At 41.7% G+C, this 23,244-nt stretch overlaps 1 protein-coding gene across 10 annotated transcripts in view; it reads right to left on the reverse strand.

The window, feature by feature from the left end:
- Positions 1-12,366, reverse strand: part of dph6 (diphthamine biosynthesis 6) — a 56,267-nt gene extending 43,901 nt beyond the window's left edge. For all 10 annotated transcript variants that reach the window (XR_006007438.1, XM_041953794.1, XM_041953793.1 and 7 more), the window contains exons 1-3: positions 12,249-12,366; positions 11,712-11,803; positions 10,876-11,060 (exon numbers count right to left, since the gene is read on the reverse strand). Coding sequence is in view for 9 of the 10 variants with exons in the window: in XM_041953794.1 (XP_041809728.1) it covers positions 10,876-11,060; positions 11,712-11,803; positions 12,249-12,271 (300 nt within the window). In the remaining variant the exon portion in view is untranslated. The remainder of the gene's footprint in view (positions 1-10,875; positions 11,061-11,711; positions 11,804-12,248) is intronic.
- Between the last annotated feature and the right edge of the window lie 10,878 nt (positions 12,367-23,244).

The raw sequence follows: 23,244 nt of genomic DNA on the forward strand, positions 1-23,244 counted from the left end.
TCATGATGCCATAAAAAATACAAACTTTGATTTTATGGTAGCTGAAAAATTTATCAAAATGGTTTATAGTGGGAATACCTGACAAATCGACAAGGTAGCTCATGAAGCAAAGTATAATAATAAATAATAATAAAATCTTTATGAGAGCTATCTGGCTAAACGATGTTTTGACTGCATTAAAGGTGGAATCCGGGTAAGAAGCTAACATAACGATAAATCAAGGCAGAGGTCATCGGGACTGTTGTGACCCACGGGCCACTTTTCTTTCCTCACGACTGTTGGCACAAGAACCAAAGAAAGAGCTCCCTGCCCGCCCCAATTCCATGTCACTTTTCTTTTTTCAACGTTTAATGACCCTAGCTCATTAAAGGAAGCTTCACCTGGTCCAGGACCCGAGGCCCTGCATTAACTCACGCCCAGAGCAGGACTAATTCTGGCGTGGCGTTGTGCAACAGTGCAACCCCCTAGCAGCCCCTTCAGAGGCAGTCTAAACAAAGGCCTGGCCTGGCTTCCCCTGTCCTCTCCAGCAGGCAGAAAAGCTATTAATGAGGATCTATTGCCCAGAGCAATGGAAGCCCTCAGTCCCCCCAGCCATGTCCATCAGGGTACTTAGCCCCATGCAGTCATTAACTTCTGTTACTAATTGTCAAATTCATTAAACTAATCCTTCCCCAACATCCGGATGTCTCCCGTGGAAATAGATGGCAAGGGCTGAGTTATTAAGATGTCAGCTGTGGGGAAGATTAAGGCCAGCAGACATGCTCCACAAAGAAACGATACGGCCATTAAACTCTATATCAAGGTAGTGTGTGTGATATACTTTGTAATTATATATACATTCATCTTGGTAAGGGAGTACAAGAGTGGTTTGAATGTATTCACAGTCACAGACATGCCTTTAGTCAAGATATGTATCTGGCCCAAAGATACATACAAGACAATCGTAGTGCGAAGAATTCGGCTTGAGAATGTGGCTATTTTATCAGCTCGGAGCTTAAAGGTACTTACGCACGCCACACACTCAGTCTGGGTAATATCCAACAGTCAAAGCCATTAACAGCAACCAAGGCAATTAGAAAGCCATAAAATATTAAAAATTCAATATTCATATTCATATGGAATACATCAGAACCCTCATTAGCGCTTTCTCAATGGCTGTCACAATGAGGTCTTAATTATACACCCTAACAATACAAAGCCCCATTTTGCAAAATGGTGGGTTTCCAACATGCCTGCTTCAGCCTGTTCTGACAACTAGGAAGCCAGCGTTGGCAGATCTTGGCTATTACAGACCCAAGGCCACAAATTTCCATTACAAAATCCTCTTTTTATCGAGTCCAAAGTTGTTGACATGTACTTTCTATTATATCACTGCCTCCTGTATGTAGCATGCTTGCGTGTGATGACAGGGAGGCGGGGAGGAAGACAAAGTGGAGAAATTAATTAAAGTGGTTTGAATGACAGTTTGCTCAAGGGCACCAGGGTACCATCACAAGCTTTCCAGTCGCCGCATCCGCGCTGTCATATCGACACCACCTCTAACCCCACAGTCTCCTATTCCATCCCCCTTCTCCCTGACACTCCTTCTCCTCGCCATCTCTCCTGCTCTTCATCCCTCTCTCCCAGGATCCATCAAGTAAGTGACTGGACGCGACATGGTTTTAATGTTGTCTCCATTAGATCAGCTCTGGGCCTGTTGTAATGTAATGGGATTGTTCTCCCCTGTTCCCCTACATGGTGGGAACACGAGGAGGGGGTCGGACCTTGTTGTAGCAGCTTGAGTAGATGTGGTACAGGGGATAGGGCCAGCTAGGGTCAAGCGATTGTGTTTAATGTAATGCGGACATAGTCCCGGGGCGTGTTGGGCTGTCCTGACAACTCAGACATGCCAAACTGACAGGAGGCTTAGTGTGAGCTTAGTAGGAGGAGACATTGGTTATTTGTTTTAAATCAGCTTCCTCATTACCATTCTGTACAGACAGTTACACTCCAAGGTGACTCCCAGAGTTGGAGAAGGAGGGAAACGATGTGGAAGAGGTGCGCACAAGGTACAGGATATAGTTTGGACCAATTATAATGTTTTAAGTTACACCCAATGCTTACAAGATTATACGCTTCTTATATATACTGAGGCCAAAAGACTATGTACAATGTCTAAGCCATCAAAATAAAGCAACAAATGGACATGCAAGCTTAGCAAATGTCTTTGTAAAACAAACATGAGCCAAAACCTCGTTCTCAAAGGCTTTCAGAGACATTCCCTTTGGTAAATTGGTGGGGCTGTCTGTTTGAAGGAGCTGTTGAAAGACGGGCTCTTCCTTTGTGCTCGTGGATGGGCTGGCGAGATGACTCACCACGTGTCAGTCCTCAACCATACAGAGTGGTAGAATAAGAAAAACAAACTGCTCACAAAGCCAGCTGCTCATAAACCTGAATACCCCGAGCGGTTCCCGCGACGATGCAGGTCAGAGTTACAAGAAGGGGAGAGAGGAAGCAGAATAGGGGAAAGTATTATCCTCCGCTGAGGCCACGATGCAGGTGTGACCAGTCAACAGAGGATATGACATGAGACATTGTCTCATCAACGCGATGAGTGAGGGACGCTTAGACCACAGCAATGTGACAAGTGACAAGCCGGCATGCACTGATTTGGTTGCAGAGAAAAAGGAGCTTGAAAATTTCTATCCACGAAGGTATAGTACTGCTGCAGCTTTTCATGGCTGCGTTTGTATTTGTACAGTTTCGTAGCCTGAAGTGTGTGCGCGTGCACACACACACACACACACACACACACACAAACACACACATTCTTTAGTCTTGGATAGTGATTCATTTACAATGACAGAGCTGTTTTCAGTGATAGAGCCTGAGCATAAATATGCCATGCCGCACAGCTGGAAAATGTAGAAATTCATCAGGGTTAAAAAGTAGAGAGATTAACGTTTCACGAGTTTCCTCTCAGATATATATGGTTACGTAAACACAGGCCCAGCCAGTCGTCAGGCAGGGAGGGAGAGGGCCTTGGCCAAAGCAAGCACAAAGCCCTAGTTTCAGCAGGCCAAGGACAAGGAGGCTTTCCATATCTACATGCATGGAAAACTAAATGTTGAGAAGCAGCGGGGAGACACAAGGTCGTTTATCGATGTCCATGAATACTTGCAATTCAAGCAGACAAGTTTAGTTATTACTGGCTTTTAAAAAATGCAATATTTTAATGGCTGTTTCTACATTAAATAAACTGTCACTCTGTGCCGCAACTCTCAGACGGTCAACTGGGATTTTGCAAGATGACAGGAAATCATGTGACTTCCTCTAAAAGACTTAAGGTCTCGGCCCTTACCATTAAGAGGATAAGGTATTCCAATAAATAAGAATCAGCAACAGTTTTCCGTAGGGCATAAAGCAAAGTCGTAATCCCAGCTCTGTCATAGCAACATTCCCACTTGACTGAGGTAAAAGTGTTTGAGAAAGGAAGCTGCTTCCAGAAAGCAAGTAGGATAGAATCAAAGAAGGAGTCTCATGCCACAGAGAGGTAAACTATGTCAGTTGCTTTTCATGGTCCGTAACAACCACCAAGTCCACAGGGTGTATGCACACGCATGCACACACGCACACACGCTCCCCAAAATGCAAATGTTTTTCTGGTGAGGTCAGGTTCCAGGCTCTTGGCTTCTTGGCTTCTCCTGTCCTCTATCCTGCATAGCGCCAACCGACATCATGAAGCCCCCCACCCCGATCCTCCCCCCTTCCCTCCCCAGAGAGAGACTAGGGGAAAATATAGCAACGATGCTGGTTTAACCCACTCTCCAGACTCCAGACAGTGTTTTTCTACGGCTGGTTATGACTTTAGCTGCGGGAGGTGATGGGGCCTGCCACAAATATTTCTTGAGGGGAATGGTTCACAAAACAAGACATAAAAGCCCTCTTAATTTTGGAGTAGATAAATGGCAGGGAGTTGAAAGACTTGGCACTATTGCTCAGCTGTCTGCTCTGAGACAGGAAGTATTGGGCCTGACTAGCTGTTGATACTGGTGAGTTCAAGGTTTTATTACACGTCCAGCCTCCTCAGTTACTTCTGTTTTTCTTAAATGGCTGGATTATCCTTTACACTCTTGCACGGAGCCTCACAGTCAAAACAACTGGCTCGAATCCAGATGGAGCACTACGTTAGCCGGTGGAAGCCATGTAAATCTAACTTCACATTTTCAGATTAACTTGAAATTTGACTTTTTAAAAAAGAGGAAAAAACAACGAGTGAAAACCCATTTTCATTCAGGGTGACAGTGAGGATGTAACAATAGATCTCTGATGATCAAAAGTAGCAGTTGTTTTGAAAGGAAGGACATCCAAAGGCATTTTGAAGAAAAAATGACAGAACACACAATGAAATCAAATTTGGTCGGCCAGGCTCGGAAAATGATCACAGATTTGCCTTAAGTTTTAATATGAACAACCAAACAAAAGAGAAATTATAGTAATACGCTTTCCATAATGGTGTATTTACATCAGTGCATATAAGAACATATTAGCCAATATCTCAAATGCAAATAACCTCGAGATGCATCTACGATTCATCGTGCATCAAAATAAAATCAGAAAGAAAAGACCATAACACACAGACACACACACAAACAAACACACACACACACACACATGTTCTCCATTGGAACAATGTTCAACCAAGCAGTGGTAGTGGCTCATGCCCTTGGCAAGGCGAGATAAGGCTATCAGCTTCCATCATCGCTAAACAAGATTGAGCAAAGTACATTAAGCAGAAAAATACAAACAAATTACAAAGGCTTGAGGCTAGGCTCTTTATCTAATGTTTGTGGGGACTGTTAGCGTCAGTTGGAGGGAAATGGGCCTGCATCTAATAGATCCTGTCCCACCACTTCCACACGGCCAGCGAACAATGCACAGTGCCATTATCTCAGCGCTAATGCTATCCTTCCTCATGTGCAAAACAAGCCTGCAATCTCAACCCCACTGCCACTGTGGCGACCAACATAAATACGTGCAGTCTCAGACCAAAGGAAAAGATAACAATGGCCATCACATGGAGAGGTGACGCAGACAGACAGCTGTTTGAAGGAATCCATGCTGGCATGTGTTCAAATATAAGGACAGTACTCTGAATTTGCACTGAAAACGGAATAAAACAAAACTCTGGACAAAGTGATTATCCATCGGTTTTAGACTGCTTGTAAGCTACAGCCACTAACACCATTTAGAGGTCTCTCTGCACCACAAACCAGCTGCAACAAGCTTGCATTAGCTTTGTTATTGATCTGATCTCCTAAACCCTCGCTGTGACCCCAGAGGTCATGATTTATGTATTAAGCAGCTTTTTAAAGAAATCCATTTTCCTGTCGGGCCCCCAATGTACATCTAATGCTGCACCATGCCGGTAATCAGAGAAAGGCTGCGTGTTTGATTCTGACCACCCCTCCCCTTCCTTCATAGTTCACACCCCTCCTCGACGACTCGTCTCACAACACCTCAGCTCCCTGATCAATATCACAGAGCTCCTGGTTCAACTGGAGATTCCTCCGCCTGCCTGCCTGCCTGCCTTACTGCCTGCCTGCCTGCCTGCCTGCCTGCCTGCCAGCCAGCCAGCCCCCCCTCCTCCTCCACTTCCTCCTCCTCTCTGCTCCTTTCTTTCTCCTCTTCCTCCTTTCCTTCGCAGCAGGATACACCTCCATCAGGGCACTCGCAACAACGCAGTGCCAGGCTTCTGAAGGGATCCGGATGAAAGTGCGACGACAACACAATGGAGACAAAGATGCCAGCAGAAGAAAGAAGGAAGGAGCGAGGGAGAGGGAGGAATGAAAAAGAATGTTTGGACTTGTGGACAGACTGCCTCTGCGATCTCAGAGGGCCCCAATCTTGTCTGCTGATGTCGATAATGGAGCGGCGGTGGAGACTGAGGATGAGGGGGGAGTGTGTGTGTGTGTATGTGTGTAATAAAGGTCAGGAGAAACAGGGAATGGGGGGAAGAGGGTGTGTGACTTTAAGAAGAGGATTATCTCACTAAAAACAGGGTGTTTTAACACACACCAACGGAAAGGAATGTTTCATCTACAAAGGCCTAAAGGTCTCAGCGCACCTCTCCAAGACTTTTCACAGACATCTCCAGGAAAACAAAACACTGACTTGATAAAAAAAAAAAGGAGGAAGTTGGGTGTTAACTGACCCGTGATATCAGTTATCCAAAAAATAAAAGAACTGAGCTGTGTTTCTGAAAAGTCGAACGCATTACAGGATGGGAAATTAGATTTGAAAGTAACATTTCCATCGTTCTCAAAGCCGGGTCTCAGTATGACAGAGATGTCACAGTGCAGCTAATTAGAGCTGGCAGAAAGGAACGTGTGCATAGATATCATCTATTGTTCCTCATCACTCTAATGAGCTTAAATGTCTTTGTCTTTATTCATCAGCTCAAAGGTTGCAGAGTTGCTGCAACAGAGTCACTATCTTTTTATATATTATCTATTGCTACATCAAGTGATTGAAGCGGTGGTTGCATCTTCCCAAAACTCACCGACATTTTTGCCCTATAGGCTGTGCTACTTTCAAGGCCTAACATCCCGAAAAACTCCCTAAAAATGCAAAATATCTTGCGAGAGTGTAAAAGAAAAAAAAAAAAACATAAAAACACATAAAAACATCCAATTGTGTGCAGCATTAAGTAGTTTGCAGTTGGGTTTGGCAGAGAGAAAAACAGCGTATATGGATGAGAGCAGTGAGAGCACTTCTTCAGTGAGGCAACTGGGGCAAAAAAAAAAAAAAAAAAAAAAAACAGCGAGGCAGAGGTGTGTAAGGAGAACAGAGATAGACCTGTTATCATGTAACAGAGGGCCGATTTGACCTGACCTTGAATACACGAGCGTGCACGGGCACACACACACAAGCCGGGTCACGGGGCATAAAGAGCCACTGTGTCAGGTCACAGAGCACAGAGAGAAGGATAAAGGACTTGAGGGATGTGATATGACTAATATGAGGGGTTTTGCAGTCCTTCGGGGGGACTGGCGTTACAGCCAGGGGTGACTGACACTGCTGATCTGTATCACACATCAGAGCAGATCACAGCAGAGGAGAGCAGACCAACCACACACATGAAGTATAGATGCACAAACAACAAAATCCAATTTCAGAATCCACACAAACAAGGATAGTTTGACGTGAACAAAGAGAGTGTTTAAATTACAAGCTACAAATCAAAATGTTTTATATTGCAGACTTATCTTTACACAGTGTTTATATTCTAGCTTGCCTTTGAAGCCTGGCAGAGGACACACGGACGTCATCTGTTTTCTGAAAATATATCCACAGCCATACATGTTCAAAAGTGCCCCCTCCCCCACCGCTGACAAAACTGTTATTTCTCCCCCTCAAAGACCGGGTTCAAAGATCAGCACCTAGCAGGATGGGATGGGGTACACAGTGGCTTGCATGTCTATCAGGTTACAAACTTCAAAGACACACTGCCATACACAGCCAGCGATGAGAGCAAAGGAGCCAACGATAGGGCCACATTGTCATTCTGTCATTATCACTACTGCCAAGGGATGGACAGCTCATTTTTTCCTATAATAATTGGGCTTTCCTCCCCCCTCTATCAACAATGGTTCTGAAGAATATGATCTCTTCCTTTGAATCTTTTGAATGGCTCCAAACATTTTCTGAGAGGCTAAAGTGTAGAGAGCCTCACTGGTTTGTCAGCTTCTGGGACTGATCCGTAGATGGCACTGTTGGCTCACGCTAGGATGTGTTGCCAGCACTGCAAAGGAGGAGGAGGAGGGAAAAACATCCACTTAAAACTCATCAACTCCGGATCTGAGAAAGAAAAAAAAATCTTTCATCTACACTCAAGTGTCATTTGCCAAATATAATCTTGTAACTTCTAATTAATTCAAACTGCAAGAAAGAATCTTTCAAAATATCACACTTTCCAAACAGAACACTTTTTTTCATGCTAAAACTGTTCTTTTCCAGTAAGGGTGATTTAACAGCTCATTATCAAAAGAAGTGTTTTTTTTTTTCTCCCTTTCTCCCCCTTCTATTATTTCCTTCACCAATCAATAACACCACAAACTTCATGGTGGAAAAACAGAAACATTTTTATCCCAATAAACCATGCATACGTGTTAGAAATAACTGCATCTGACCATAATACGTGACTTTTTAAGAGATTTGAGATGCTCTGACAGAGCTGTGTTCTAAATACAGAGGATGGGATGACTTGCATGAGTTAACTACCCTTCACAATGTGGTAAAAGATTAGTGAGAATGACAAAAAAGCAATTTCAGCGAGCAGTAACTTGAAATCTGAGATAAGAAAGTTGTGTTCTTATGGTTGGCGTCACTCAATGAGAGAGAGAGGAAGCCTGTTGTTTATGGTGCAGGTCTGTTGATGATGGTGAGAGGGGTAAATGGGGAGACAACTGGAGGTCTGCTAGCCCGTGAGGGGCCCATGGGAGGCCAACTGCCCTGATCTATGGCCCATCTGACCGTTGAGGTCAGAGCAGAGAAGCCCTGGAAATGGGAAATTAGCAGCCCTTTGCAATTAGAGCCCTGACCGTGGGCAGAGATGTTATATTGCATCATGTAACAAAGAGATGTCCACTGTTTGACAGTGAATACTCATGAGAGCCCAAAAAACAGAAATTGGACAGTGTGAATGTGCGCACACTCACAAGAAAACACACAAACAAGAGCTTTCGCGTGTGTAAAGCCTGCGATTTTTACAGAAGACGACAAAGAAAGTCAGGCAGAGGGCGCGAAATGCCCCGAGGCAGGCTGACTGGCCCTTGCCACCCAGGCGGTGTGCGGACACGCAGGGGCCCTGGAGCAGCCCTCAGCTCCGGAAGCACATGTCTCCACAGAGTCCCCCACCCCCCCATTTTCACCACGTCAAGCCAGCTCCCATCTCAACAACAAACTCCTATCCATCATCCCATAAGAGGCTCTTAAATTTTGATGCTGCAAGCTAAAATGAGAGGTTGTGTTGGGGTGCAGAGGGGAAAAAGTGTTACACAGGATCAATCCCACACCCTGTTTGCGCTGACAGCAGGGAGAGCTGTTACTGCTGTTGAAGTGTGCGTCCAGGTAGTCTCCTCATGGCTGCAGGCGGTCAGGTAGGCAGGCAGTGCCAGTGGTGTATTAAACGCACACCCAGTTGTCTCCAACCTGTCAGTCAGCCACCCTGCACCACATCAGACCACCGAGGTCTCATACATAATTTCGCATCAAATGAATATTTTTCTCAACGTCCAGGCAAAAGTGGTGTTTGATGAAATATTAATTTGGTGATTAATTTTTGCATCTGATCTTCTGTCAAGTGAGATAAAAAAAAGAATGGGATTTGTCCTGTGAAGCCAGTTGTTGAAGGGCACCTCACTCCAACTTCACACATAAAACTTTCATTAACTGATACAACAGGCACACTATTTTCCCAGAGTAAGATAAAAGGAAAACTTACTCCACTTTGAAAGTGAAATCAAGACACACTAAATAAGACAGACTGAAAGCACTAACATGGCTTTTTAATCTCCTGAGTAGCTCGGTAGCACTTTACAATAGGTGCTAAGGACTGTTAGTGTACAGCAGGCCAGATGAATCCAGACAAGCAGGGTCTCTTCAAGACAGTGCTGATGGGCAACTAAGTGACTCTAAATCCACAGAGAATGACTTGTAAAACATCTCAACAGTGTGACATATGTCATGAACCCTAGCCGAGATGAGAAGTTTAGTAGTGCTCTGAGAGCTTGTTCACTAAAAAGCAGTCAAGCATATGTCAGTGGTGGCAAGGAGTCAAAACGAACGCTTTTGTATACGCTCAATGAAGCATTTCAAAAGCGACTTCACATAATTATGGTGTATTGTAATACGACTCTGAATAACACTCACTCTCTATTTCATTAATGTGTGAAGCCTCTGATATTACGTATGAAAATAAAAGCATTTTATTCTACATTTATGGTCTGATGCCTTTATTAATTAATGTAATATGTTCATTTTGCTTTGAGTTTATCAATGAAGTCCTGTACAATCACTCCTGTACAGCTGTTTTATCTGTGCAAATGTAGATTTGTGTATAGGTTTGTGAATGTGCATATGCATAGTACATGCTATTTTTTAAATGGCTCTATTTTTTGACATGCATAAAGAAAAAGAAGAAATAAAAAACAAAAATGAAATAATAGGCCTACCTAAATTTACCTCTTAAAATGCAGTGTGTAGGCAATTGTGTGCTGTTGAATAATTTAACAATGGCAGAAAAGTACTGATGATTTAGGTATAATGTGAAATTACTGATTGAAAAGTTTTACTAACATTCAAACTTGTCATTATAATGAATACTTATGAAAATCACATTCAAAAGCCACGCTAAAGAACATGCTGTGTTTTAAATAGTGTTTCTTTTTTTAAGATAACTTCGTTGTGACATATACTTTACAATGGGATTATTCTATCTGATTGGACTGTACCAAGTTTGTACTGTACTGTCTTGTACTGTAAAATGGAAAAAAAAAAAGCTGTTTAAGAAACTGGAACATTTAGCAAGTTCCACATATTTTCTAAGGAGCCATCAAATCAAACCATCTATTCATTAGTATTTTCTAGCCTATATCTTCAGTATACGACTGTTTGTACTTGAAATGATGCAATGATGTGTAAATACATGCAGCAATGCAGTATCATTAAATTATTTTGATGCATTCCTAACTGTGTGTGGGGGGGCAAGTGTGTAAAATAAGAGGAGTGGGTAACTCATGTGTTAAGGCCTTTTGGCCAGAGGACCCCGGTTGACACCTAAATGTCAGGCAGCATCCACTCATAGTGCTTGGATAATAAAATCCTTAGGCCTACCTTTACAAGGTGAAGCAGCTCGTACAGGTCCTCCACCTCATCCCCCTCTGTTTTACTGTAGTTTCTGCTGGTGTCCAGGCTAGAGCCCTGGATGGTGCGTCTATACAGGGGCAGATCCATAGCTTCAGCATACAGTTCTATGGCGTGGTGGCCTACTGTCTGGTACATGTAACTGTCCAACTCATCTGTAGCATGGAGGAAAAGAGGTTTAGGTTTAAAGAGGTTTAAACAGTTCATACTAGATGATACTATAACTCAAAACGTAATATTAACTAACATTTTTATATATTTTGTGTGGTATAATCCAATTGGTATACCTCTTCTTTTCAGCAAAGTAAGTAAAGTAACCATGAACCATAGGGCTATAACTAATTTAAAAAAAATCACTATTGTTTAATCTGCCTATTACTTTGCCAATTAATTGATTAGTTGTTTGCCCTGTAAACATCCAAAAACAGTGAAAACTAGCATTATATTTACCAAATCAATAGTTCAGGAATACAATTAACTGTCATATAAGACTGGCAACAGCTGCAAATATCTACATAGTTAAGCTGGAGATATCAAATATTAGGCATTCATGCTTGAAGGTTTACTTTAATGATTATCAATTAAATTTTCAGTTGATTAACAAGACAATTAATCGGCTCTGAAGCACAGCATATCAGATAGCATGCTACAAACACTCCTGTGGGATTTACTGAACATAAAGCTCTGCAGTACTTTGACTGTGTGCAGCTCTTAGTTTGTCGGTCCGCAAAAGTGCAGCTGGCTGGCCCACATTGCCCAGCAAGCCCCTGTAGATCAAATAAGCTCCAGCACCTCATCTTCCTCACCTGTGTTAGCAGGACGGAGGTTGGCCAGAGCTACGATCCGGTGGCCAGCAGCAACACACTGCATCATGTTGTAGCAGCTGTCTTTGCCCCCACTGGAAAACAGCATGAGAAAAAGGCAGAGATGTAAAGCTGTGCTTGAATCATTAAGATGCAGAGCTATGCATTACCAGGGGTGTACGGTTAGCGATCTGGTAATGCGGTGCAATAGTATTAATATTTTGTGATGAAGACCCTGTTTGGTTACTTAATGTACTGAGGTTGCTCTATTTTAAACAGTAAGTTAAGTTAGCGACCGTGTGCTACTCCTGCATAGTTTTTTAACAACTTTATAGTGGATAATTTTGAATTTCTATAAGGGACATGGGATAACCTGGTTTTGAACTAGGTCACAGATGAAATAAGACACCTTAAACCTCACAGGAACAAGTTTAGTAGCGCTTATACACAGCAAACCATCTGAGATCTTGTTACTGCTATGCTAGCAAAACACATCCGTAGTAGAACTGTGAGACATTTACAGCAAAGAAGCGCTTTTACCTTATCAACGCGACAACGTTCATCTTCTTATTTATGGCTCAAGAGTCTAATGACATCAGATGTTTTTACTATAACGGTACACAATGTGATAGCAGTGCTTGGCAACCGGTGCATGTACACAACAACATGTGAGAGCTAGATTTCCGGGTTGTTAAAGGACCCTTCTATTTGCCAAGTTGCCCTCAAATATGCCTGATAGAAAATAAGTTCCTGGCATTTTATCTCTTTGTATCAAAATATAAATTAAATTTTTGCCCAACAGGCAGGTCCATGAATAAGTGCAGTATTGTCAGGCCATCCAAAATGAAAACCAAAGAATATTAATTCAGAATTTTTTAATTCTTTAAATAGTATTACTACACTAATGAAAGGCGCAAACCTGTGAAAAACATTTATAATAAGTAAATAAATAACAATAAATACTAGTACTATAGTAATACTACAATAGTAATAAATACTAAATAAAGAATCAATGTATAAAACTAGATAAAAATTTAAAAAAATATATTTCTCTTTCTTATTCAACAACACAACAGCACATAAACAATCATGTGACCCGATGGTTGCATGTGCCCATAACATTTGATGTAAGATAGCACACATAAAATTAGCAATTTCACATGTAATGTAAAATTGTGATATTACAATAAATACTTTTTAAATGTAATGAATTTCACAAAAGTCACATGTGATTTTTGGACATTTCATATGTGAAACACTACATTTTACATGTGAAAACATGATATGAGCTCTCATAAACTTAACACATTTACAGCTATTTTGAAAACTGCCATTTAGAGTACTGCTTTTACACACTGCACTATAATGTAACCAAAGTGGCAATGCGCTGTAACACTATCATACTGACACTGACACACATCCTTTGCCTCATGTGTCTCAGAGGAAGGACCAAAAGTCCATGCACTGGTATTCAGACAGTTTGCACTTTCCCTCTGAGGGAGCCATATTTTGCTCAGAGGAAAGCCTTTGATGCTCTTTTTGCTCTCTGTTGTTGTGCCAGAGCAGAATAATTGCACTGCTTTTGTGTGCTTCCCTCACCTTCTACCCCTAAGCAGGCTAAAGGCAACTGATTTTGTTTGAGTGTACAAAATTGAGAGAGACATCTCCTCATCCCATTGCTTTTAACTAGGTTCCCTTTTTTGTGTTTGTTTGTTTTTTGTTTTATTCATCCTGAATATATGGCAAACTCTACAACCGGCAGATGAGCACCATTTGCATTGAGGTACAGGCAGTACAGACTGAAAGCAGGAATCCCTTTTATAATGGATGAATATGCTCTTTATTTACTGCACATCTGTGATTTGATATCATAACTTTTTTATGAAAAGGTGAGTAAAGAATCATAAAATATAAAAGGAAATAAATAAATATGAAAAGATTTCTCCTTACTTCTTGTTCCTTTACTTGATTGTTTTTTCTTTCTTCATTTACAGTATTTATTCATTTATATATTTATTCTGGTTTATTTAATATGGACTTTTATTCTTTTTATAATTTCAATAAAAATCTACCCTTCCATCAGGTCTGACGAGACACCATACTGGCCAGGTGTTCATCCTCAGTCACTGGGCAGGTGAACCAGAATACAGTCCATGCAAACAACAACTACAAATAAATTTATAAAATGAATATTTCACAGTGTGGGAAATTTCATTTGACAGGATGAGTGATATAGTTTTCCAAATGTTTCGTTGACATGTTGGTTTGAAAAATGGCCTTGTCTTGGAGAGAGCAGGACATATCCCCCTGGGTCTGGTTGTCCTTCAGTTTTGTAAACTCATTAATATATCACCTATGTTTTCCAATTTTGTGTGTAATGTTTTATAATACAGCTCCACTGCCTCTGGTAATTTCCATTAAAGTCCAGGCCGATAGGATATGACCAATGCAAATTGTGTCACTTATCAGTTTAAATTTATGTAGTTTATTATCCAGACAAATAAAGAGGTGTGTTGTTCCGGTTTTATTCGTGGCAGCATTTTGCTGACGTAAAAGACCGTTTTATGTCCGTATTGTTGGTGCGATGGGGATAAAAAGTGTTGATGGATAGCCCAACTGAGACACAGCCAATGGACGTGAATATGAGACGCATAAATATGAAAGCAAGGCAGCAGGAATCAAATGACACCCTTGGCCTTTCCTTAAAGGAGCATGTGCATATGACAGGTGATTTACACAGACACACAAACTAATTTTTGTCGCACAAGGACACAAAAACTTTGGGTGTAATGAGAAACTAAAGCCTCAAATCACAAGACGATAAATTGAGTGTCAGAACAGGCCAGCCAAGGTTGCACGCTGAGTGGCCAGAATGCAAACACACATACACGCTTCTGGTCCCTTCAACAACATGACAAAGCAAGTACATAAGCTACATGCTATGCTGTGTATCATGTCTTCCTGAATAGGAGTGGATGATTGTGGGTATTTGCAAAACATTTACTGGGATTATGTCTAGAATAAAAGCTCAGAGTTTCATAATAGGAAAAATCTTGCAACATGCAACAGTATGCACATACAAATTAAAGAAAACTTTGTTTTAAAATGCAGTGATGTTTGAGTGTATAATGGTATAGATGATGAAACAGCTCTACAGATCTACAGCTTGTCAGTAAGGTTTTATCGTTGTGCCTTTTTTTGTGTTGTCACACGTATAATAAAAAGGTTGATTTGCCATTACTCGTCAGTGTTGAGTATTCTACTGTGATGTAGACATACTGGCAACATTTACATCGTGGTCATGTCAAGAATGAACTTCAGTTAAATTATGACAAACTGTAGCATATCATAGTTCTCTGCCAACGTAAGTAATGTAATGCTTCATGTAAAATTGATATATATATACTATAGTTTACACTTGTCAGCATTAAAAAGTATCTATAGGATCAACTGTAGTGGCATCTACAGATTCCCTCCATATTGATATATTAGCACCATAAATGGTTTCCTTTTTGTATTCTGCCAGATTTTAAATAGTCCAAAATCTACTAAACACTTGCAGGCTTGCTCAAACTACGACAATAAACTTGATTTTCTATCAAAGAGCTGATTTAGGCAAATATGTACTACTGAACTCCAAACAAGTAGCAAAATTAGAAGTTTTCATTCTCTGAGCCCTTTTTTTCTGTGACATGAAAGAATGTGAGCAAACTTGGTCCTAGTAATCCAAATTTCCTCTCATTTAATTGAACATTAGTAACCAATGTCAAACAGAACTTTCTGCTTCAACTCAAGCCAGTGTGCAATTCTTATTCTGACTTTATGCAGAACACAAATTGGATTTGAATTTTATACTGTAATTTGGATTTAAGTTGCAACAAAGCCACAAACATGAAGCAGCGGATAAAGAGGATGTAGTGCCAAATTAAGCCGTTTGCCTGGAACATCTGGCAGTCCAATTCTTTTTCCTGGACCTTACGCTGTGTATCAACGTCTACCCAAATGTCAGAGGTTTATGTAAAAAAATGTTAACTTCCTTCACTATTGTGTAGTGAGCAAACAGAGAACTCATGCTAATTATAGATGAAGTTCAATGAGGGCTCATGACACCCAAATGTTATCTTAGCATAGTGATAAATTTGCACTCAAGTGAGCAACGGTTGAAAGCAGTCCTGTGTATTCTTAACTCTATTCCACTCTGGTGTTGCCTTCATCAGGGGCTCATTTTCCAAAGAACTATCAACATAATGATACCTCTTTAGGGCCTAACCACATCCAAATCAGTTAGTAAACAACCCAAACGGGGATCTGTACACATTTTTACAGACAATTAACTGTTATCACGAGGGGCCCAAATGGATTAGTAGGCTCATTAATGTCTGAGGCTAATCGGTCCTTGATTGGAAATGTGAGAGAATGTGAAATAAAGTCGTGGTTTGATCCAAATTGTGTTTGATCATGGCAACGTCTTTAACAACAGCCCCAGTCTGCAAGCAGTAATTGAGGGTTTTTTCCTCTGAATCCCCCAATGAAAATCAAGCTTTTACCCTGGTACCATTTGGCTTTTCGACTACATAAAGCATTAAAATGGATGAAAAATGTTTTGCCTCATAAGCTGCTGCTCTTTTGTGAAAGCCCTGAGATAATTTTGCTGATAACTATTATTTGGTCTTCAAAATAATAAATATCTTCGCCTAGAAAAAGTGCCTTTTAGAGCCATTTCAAAGTGGTGCTGATGAAGTGCTACTTGTATTTATATCTCACATTTTGATGCAACCTAAATTGATCTGGCAGCCATTTAATTAAGGCTTTCACAATATTTCACATCTTTGATGTGTGATAACATTAGAAAAATTGATTAAAATGAAAAAAGGATCATACATTAATATCAGCTACATCAAACAATCAATCATGCCTCTGAAGGGTCTGCATTGTTTTGGTTGAGAATAATTGAATAGCAACAAAGTGGGTTTTGTAGCAAACTTGGGAAAAGGTGAACCAATTTCAGAAATCTGAAATCTGATCTTAATATGTGCACATTTTTTCCTTATTATTAGAAGCTAACAGCCATGGCGGTGGCTCTGCGAGGCTGTGCTCACAGCACAGCAGTGCTTTGAGCGAAAAGCCAATATCAGCATGCTAACATGCTGACAAGGACAGTGCTAACATGCAGGTATAATGTTCACAATGTGCAACATCTTTGTTTAGCAAATTGCTTTTTATCAGTAAACACAAAGTGTACTGCTGACGCTGATGGGAATCTCATTTGTTTTACAGGTATTTGGTCATAAACTTGGACAAATTTATTTTTTACTTAATGGTGGCGCTATGGAAAGTCGGGCTATTACCAGAGTTATCACAAAGCATCATGAGAGGGATGTGAATGTGTAGTAGAAATGTCATCGTCGTCCATCCAACAGTTGTTCACTAAAAGCCAGAAATGTCAACCTGCTGGTGGGATTGGAGGAAAGGCCATGGGATCATTCATCCTCTGGGGACCATGAATGACCAACCAGGGGAGCACTGCCATCCATAGAGCTATGTTGCTAGCATGACTAAAAGCTAAGCAATTATGAACCTTGAAAACATGACTTATGCACATTTTATGGCTTAAAAGCAATAAATGAGAATGTTGTCTGCATTCAAATTAAATCATATCAAATCACAATGCTGCGTTGTGTATCATACTAAACCGTCAATTGATTGTACTCTCAAACCTCTCCTTTTTAATCTGGAGATATAAATACACACAACATACCGACTATAAGTACGACTCTCAAAGAATCAGGAATTTCCAAAACGTATAAAAAATTTCACTCTCTGACCTACCCAACGCTGCAGGAAAAGAAACTTTCCAACGTGCAAACCAGCCAAACATCCTTCAGAACAAATGTAATTTCCTGAATATTTCTCCTTGATTTGAGATTGTCTTGCCCCGCTTCTAGCATCCTAGAATCAAATTATGGTTTCAGTGGTTGAGCCCTGTGAAGCTCCAGCCAAAAGGATGTGGTCCATTAAAGTACGCCACCATTCCACTAATTATGAGGCAGCCAAAGCAAACTGCACGCACTGCTATCACCTGGCCCTGCTCTTCTACATACAGGATCTTTACTCTAATGGTTTACAGAAACACTCTCCTCTCAGCAATCCAAACCACTGGACATTTAGCCAAGCAGACCCTATAATAAAAAATATATACCTAATGAAAACCTCTTATATACCTGTCTCTATGGTCAAACCATTATTACAAACCCCACTAATATATCATGTAAATACATTTCTTAAATAAAAGCCTCATGATTGTATATGTATTAACATGCTTGTATGTTAAAATAATTATTTCTAGATAAAACAAACTATAGAGATGCTTATTATTTTTTCTTTCCCTACATCCTCGCTCATCAAAGTACATTAAAAGGAGCAATTTAGGCTTTGGCTTAGTAAATAAATAATGTAACTGAGCTGACTATGTATGACAATGGCCAATGCTGGCGAAAATTATTGTCTGGTGGGATGCCGTAATTAGCTCGTCTGCTCTCTGATATACAATCCTGGGACAGTTTCCCTCTCAGATGACAAACACAATCCTAATCCAGGAAATTGCCTGCAATCAGAATATTGGAGTTGACATCAGAGGTAGCCACAGAGGCGATTCCCACACACCCCTCCCATAGCTTCAAAGGTCTTCCTGGGCCTGTTATGGGTTTCCCTCGTGATGAAGTGTGACACTCCACAAACACAAAAGCCCCAGCCCTCTCGTGGGTCCGCTTTGCTTTTCTTGGATCACTCCAGTCTGACCAATGCCAAGTCAACTTGGCGGTTGTCAGAACGGGCCTCATATCTCTGAAGAGTGTGTGTGTGTGTGTGTGTGTGTGTGTGGTAATGTGCTGAGCGTGTGCAGATAGCTCGTCACAGTCACAGGGCCCTGTCTGCGTGTGAGCGCTGTCTGTGTGTGGGTATGTGTGTTTGTTTCTACCTTGAAGTGATGTAATGTGCACCCATAATCAAAGCCACCACCTGGCTGCCTGTGGGAGCTGCTGGTTTGCCAAAACCATCCGCATGTAGTAGTCTCTGGAGACAAATGATTTAGTAATGTTGTTTTTCCTTCCATTTGAAGATCAAAGATCATCATCACCACATCATTTGTGCCACAGACGAGGTATTAAAGCAGTATCTTTAGCTCTTCTTCAGTTATTTCTCGATAGAGTGCTCCTAAAACATCCTGGTTTTGCTTACAGCTTTGTTTACTTTCTTTTAAATCTTCTTTCTTTTCATTTTCTATCCATCTGTCCCTCTTTTTTGTACCCTGCCTCCACGTTTTCTTTCATCCGTCCACCTACCCTCCTTGGCGGTCAGTTTTTTTCTCGCAGTAAGACGTCACCTGCGCTGAATGGCTGGCCGCAGCTAAGCCAGACCAGCAAACTGCCTGCCAGAACACAGCGAGCTCGGGTCTGCCATTTGTCTTGTGGTTTTTGAGTTGGGGATATTTGTCTAACGTGCTGTCCAATGTCAACACTGGCTCTAAATACCCCCGCTGCTGCACGAAGTGGGCTTCCTTAGGGAGGATAAGGATTAATGCCGGGTTGGAGATGAAATAGAGGGAGAGGAGGAGGAGGAGGACAGAGGAGGGATAAGCATTAAGAAAAGGGATCGATCAAGGCAGGCACTGTGTATGTTGATGACAAGCAGAGGAGAAGGATGAAGAGGCATTCAGCATTGGATTTGTGGAATTATCTTACTCAATACGGGATTTATTTGAATGTTAAAACGTATAACAAAACATTTCCATATGCAAAATATCTATATACAAAAAAGTTTCTCAAAACAAACCTTTTCCATGTCAGCAGCTTGTGCTCCTTCTGTTTTTCCATGCTACCACAGTATGTACACAGAGGGTTAACCATTTTAGAGCTGTGACAGGCCCCGTGTGAAAGATAGCCTCCGATCATTCAGAACCATTTCTAAACCTGTGACTAACCATAAATAACAAACAAAATCCAAGGCCTCCCACCAGCATTAACACCGGCATCGCCAGATGAGAAACTGTCGGCTAGATAGGAGATGACCTCAAGTTTACGGCCTAAAACCTGTTGATCCTGAGCAATTGATCGTCACCCGTAACAGAGAGCCCCCGCCTCCATCAATCCCCCCACCACCGTCTCAGCGAGAACAAGATGAATTCTAGCTGCTATTCTGCCATGAGAAGCACATCAGTGGCCTCTGCCTTTTCTTTTATGAGGCGAATTCCATACACTGGGCCCAATATTCCCGGTTACTGGAGTCTGGTGATTAAAGTGTATAAAAAAAGGGGGCAGCACCACTAAAAGGCAGTGATTTAGTGAGCTGTCACCCCAGTACAGGCGGGGCAACAAGTTCAAGTCCCTGCAGGAGGGTTGTAATGAAAATGAAACAAGGAACGAGACGGCGTTAGGGAGGAGAGGTTGGAGGGCTGGAGGGTCAAAGGGTTGTGGAGGGTGCGAGCGGGATGGGGTCATCTGGAGGGTGGTGATGATGATGATGATGATAGTGATGCATGGAGTGAGATTTTCAGCTGTATGAGTATGGATATTTGAGGATGTAGGTAAACAGTATCTTTTAGTCTATTAACTAAAGACAAGAGATTACACAAGTTACCAAAAGCATGCTATCTGATTTAAAATTGACTTCCTGACTTGAGATCAGCCATTGAGATCCATTCATTTCCCTGCCGTATAAACTGACAGTCTCAGATATTGTCATCATGTGACATGGCCTGTTTTCAAGACATCCCCAGACGGTGTGACCTTCAACATTAACTGCCAAAAAGCAGTGCTTTTAGTAATAAACGAGCAAAATTTCTTCTCAAAACACGTGTTTGCTTATTGTTTGTCTTCTGGGTGTCATTTTAAAAATGTGACAGAAGTTTCACTTTGATGGACTGAAAATCTCAAGAAGAAATTTTCTGCAATGATTGCCTAGAAAGAAATTGTTGTAAAATTGAATGTTGTGCTGTGGAATGTGGCCTGCAAGTAAAGCAAAGAAGGTGACATTTGTAGTCATATCTCACCTCTTTAATATGTGCAAAATAGGAAGTGCAAAAACAACTAATTCCCCATTTCACAGAGGCTCTTATGTGCTGGACTATTTCTTGGCTGGTATCAGGAACTTCCTGGAGTCTCTGCTGGCTTCCTGGCAACTGCTCTTATAGCCAAGAAATGGCCTGGCACATGGTTTTTGTACAGATTAAACAAACAAAATGTAGCTTCAGAGATGTGTGAGGCAGATTTCTTGTGTGTGTTTCCCCAATTCCAGTATGTGTGCTAAGCTAAGCTAACCAACCCTGGCTCCAGCTGGCTTCAGCTATATATTTACTGTGCAGGCGTGAGAGTGGTATTGATCTTCTTTTCTAACTCTTGGCAAAAAACAAATATAAGTATATCCCAAAAATCTATGCCTTAACACATGTTGCCAACTACTGTGTGAGGGTATTGGGGTGAAGGAGTTAACAGACATACGATGTCCTGAAAAGGAGAGATTACTGAGTCCCTGACCCCCCACTAACCTCGTCCTGACCTTGTAAAAACCCTGACCCCATCATTTCCACCCTTACAGGATTCATCTGCTGGCTGGACTGCCTGCCTCTCATCTGTGGGAGTGGGGTTTGATGCCTTCAAGTACCAGCCAGCTATAAAAGACACATCCTGATGGCCCTTCCTCTGTTGTGTTTAATAGCTGTCCCACCCCCCCACCCCCCCACCTCACCTCCCCCATCCTGACCTCCGTCACCACACCCACCCTCAGCCTCTCCGCTGGCCCTTGGCTAACCCCTCGTATTCAAGGTTCAGGGTCAGGGCAGCAGACTCCCAGCCAATTGGGCGGTTGCCCAGAGGAGCTGATGCAGGAGAGACGCAAGAGACCCAGGGACCCCTCTGATGTTCCCGAGAGTTTCCAAAGAGGGAGAGGCTGCGGTGTGTTTACAACATCTTTAATTTAGGGAGGGAAGGAGCGACGCACAGGCTTACACAGAGCATGACGAAAGAGCGGCGCAGTGTATAAATAAGTGTCACGTAAAAAGAAGTATGTGATTCTTTCATTGCAGTCCCACAGCTGAATGAAGACAGATAAAAGCGTGACATACGTGTTAATGCCTTCTTTGATGTAGGTCAGGGACTTGAACCGCCCCCTTTTTTTTTAGAGCGCACGTACCGTCTTTCATTTCAATGTCATGTTCTTTCTTAAGTTCTTAACACCTGGAGATGAAGACACAATGAAAGACACTGAAGTGACTTTTCCTTAGGATTACTGGCCAGTTATCAAAAGGGAGAAATAAAGACAAAAATAAGACGAGAGAAAGAAGAGACAGCGTAAAGAAGAGAAATGAGAACAGGCTGTGACATTATGGAGTGTTTTACAGAAAGCATCTAAATTACAGTGCACTTCTCTCTATGAATCTGAGGGTTAAGCTCGTTCCTTGGGGGACTGTGAACGTTCCACTGCCGCTCATTTCTACTTAAGGAAGTCTCTTCCGGCCTTGAGAGCACTGTTTCAAGAGTCTGGTATCTGCTGCTTCCTGCTGCAGGACAAACCTCCAGCATTTTTAGATGACCTGCGTGTGAATCTCTGACATGATCAATTTATGTCTGTACTTTTGCTTCCTGCGGATATGAAATGGCATTCAGCTGTTGTTCCGTCTTCTAGCAGACTTATTTCCAAAGCAACCGTTGCTGCTCAGCCGACCAGCACAATGGACCTAACACTGTTACGGAATGCATTTCAGAGAGACGACGATGATACAAACAATACACATAACACCCACAAAGCCTGCTTCCTAGAATGGATTTTTTGGAATAACAAATGTTGGCTGCTTATGGCTCTCTGATGGCTTCATTTTTCACTCGGTATAACTTGCTAATTTTTACTGCTCAATGTCCTCCACTCAGCCCGTGTCACTAAGTCATAAGCATGCTGCTCCTGGCTGATATATGGGTCTGCATGATGATGTCAGCGAAAAAACACTTTCAATAATTGCTATGATTAATATTCTCAACCTTCCAACACCTTCCCTTCTCCATCCAGCCACATATCTCCAGCGAGGTTCATCTATCAGTCTGCTCTCAAACTGTTTAAGTCCTCCGAGTGATGCATGGCACACTGCCAACCCTGTGTTCCAATGCAAACTATTTACATTCATTCAAATCATGAGTCGATGAGCCTCTGGTGCATAAAATTACCATGAGTTAAAGAGGTAGAAAGCAGGAGAGGACCAGAGTATTTACTATTTAATTGTTTCAACTTCATTGCGCAACAAAGGAGAATTTTCCCGTTATGTCAGTTGGAATGATGACATCAAAACTCACTCTGTCTTCTTTTCCAAACAGTGTTCACCATTAATTATTAAGTGAATAAATGTGAATATAAAATGCACATTTACCCTCTCCATGTACATGTCGGTGGACATGCACAGGGTAAACGTGGCTGGAATGTGTGTCGAGCTCTCACAGGACGGGCTTCCTCTTGGCCTGCTCTCTAATTGTTTAGGAGGAAAAGGTGAAACAGA

The sequence above is a fragment of the Chelmon rostratus genome, chromosome 15, assembly GCF_017976325.1.
Source record: "Chelmon rostratus isolate fCheRos1 chromosome 15, fCheRos1.pri, whole genome shotgun sequence".
NCBI lineage: Eukaryota > Metazoa > Chordata > Actinopteri > Chaetodontiformes > Chaetodontidae > Chelmon > Chelmon rostratus.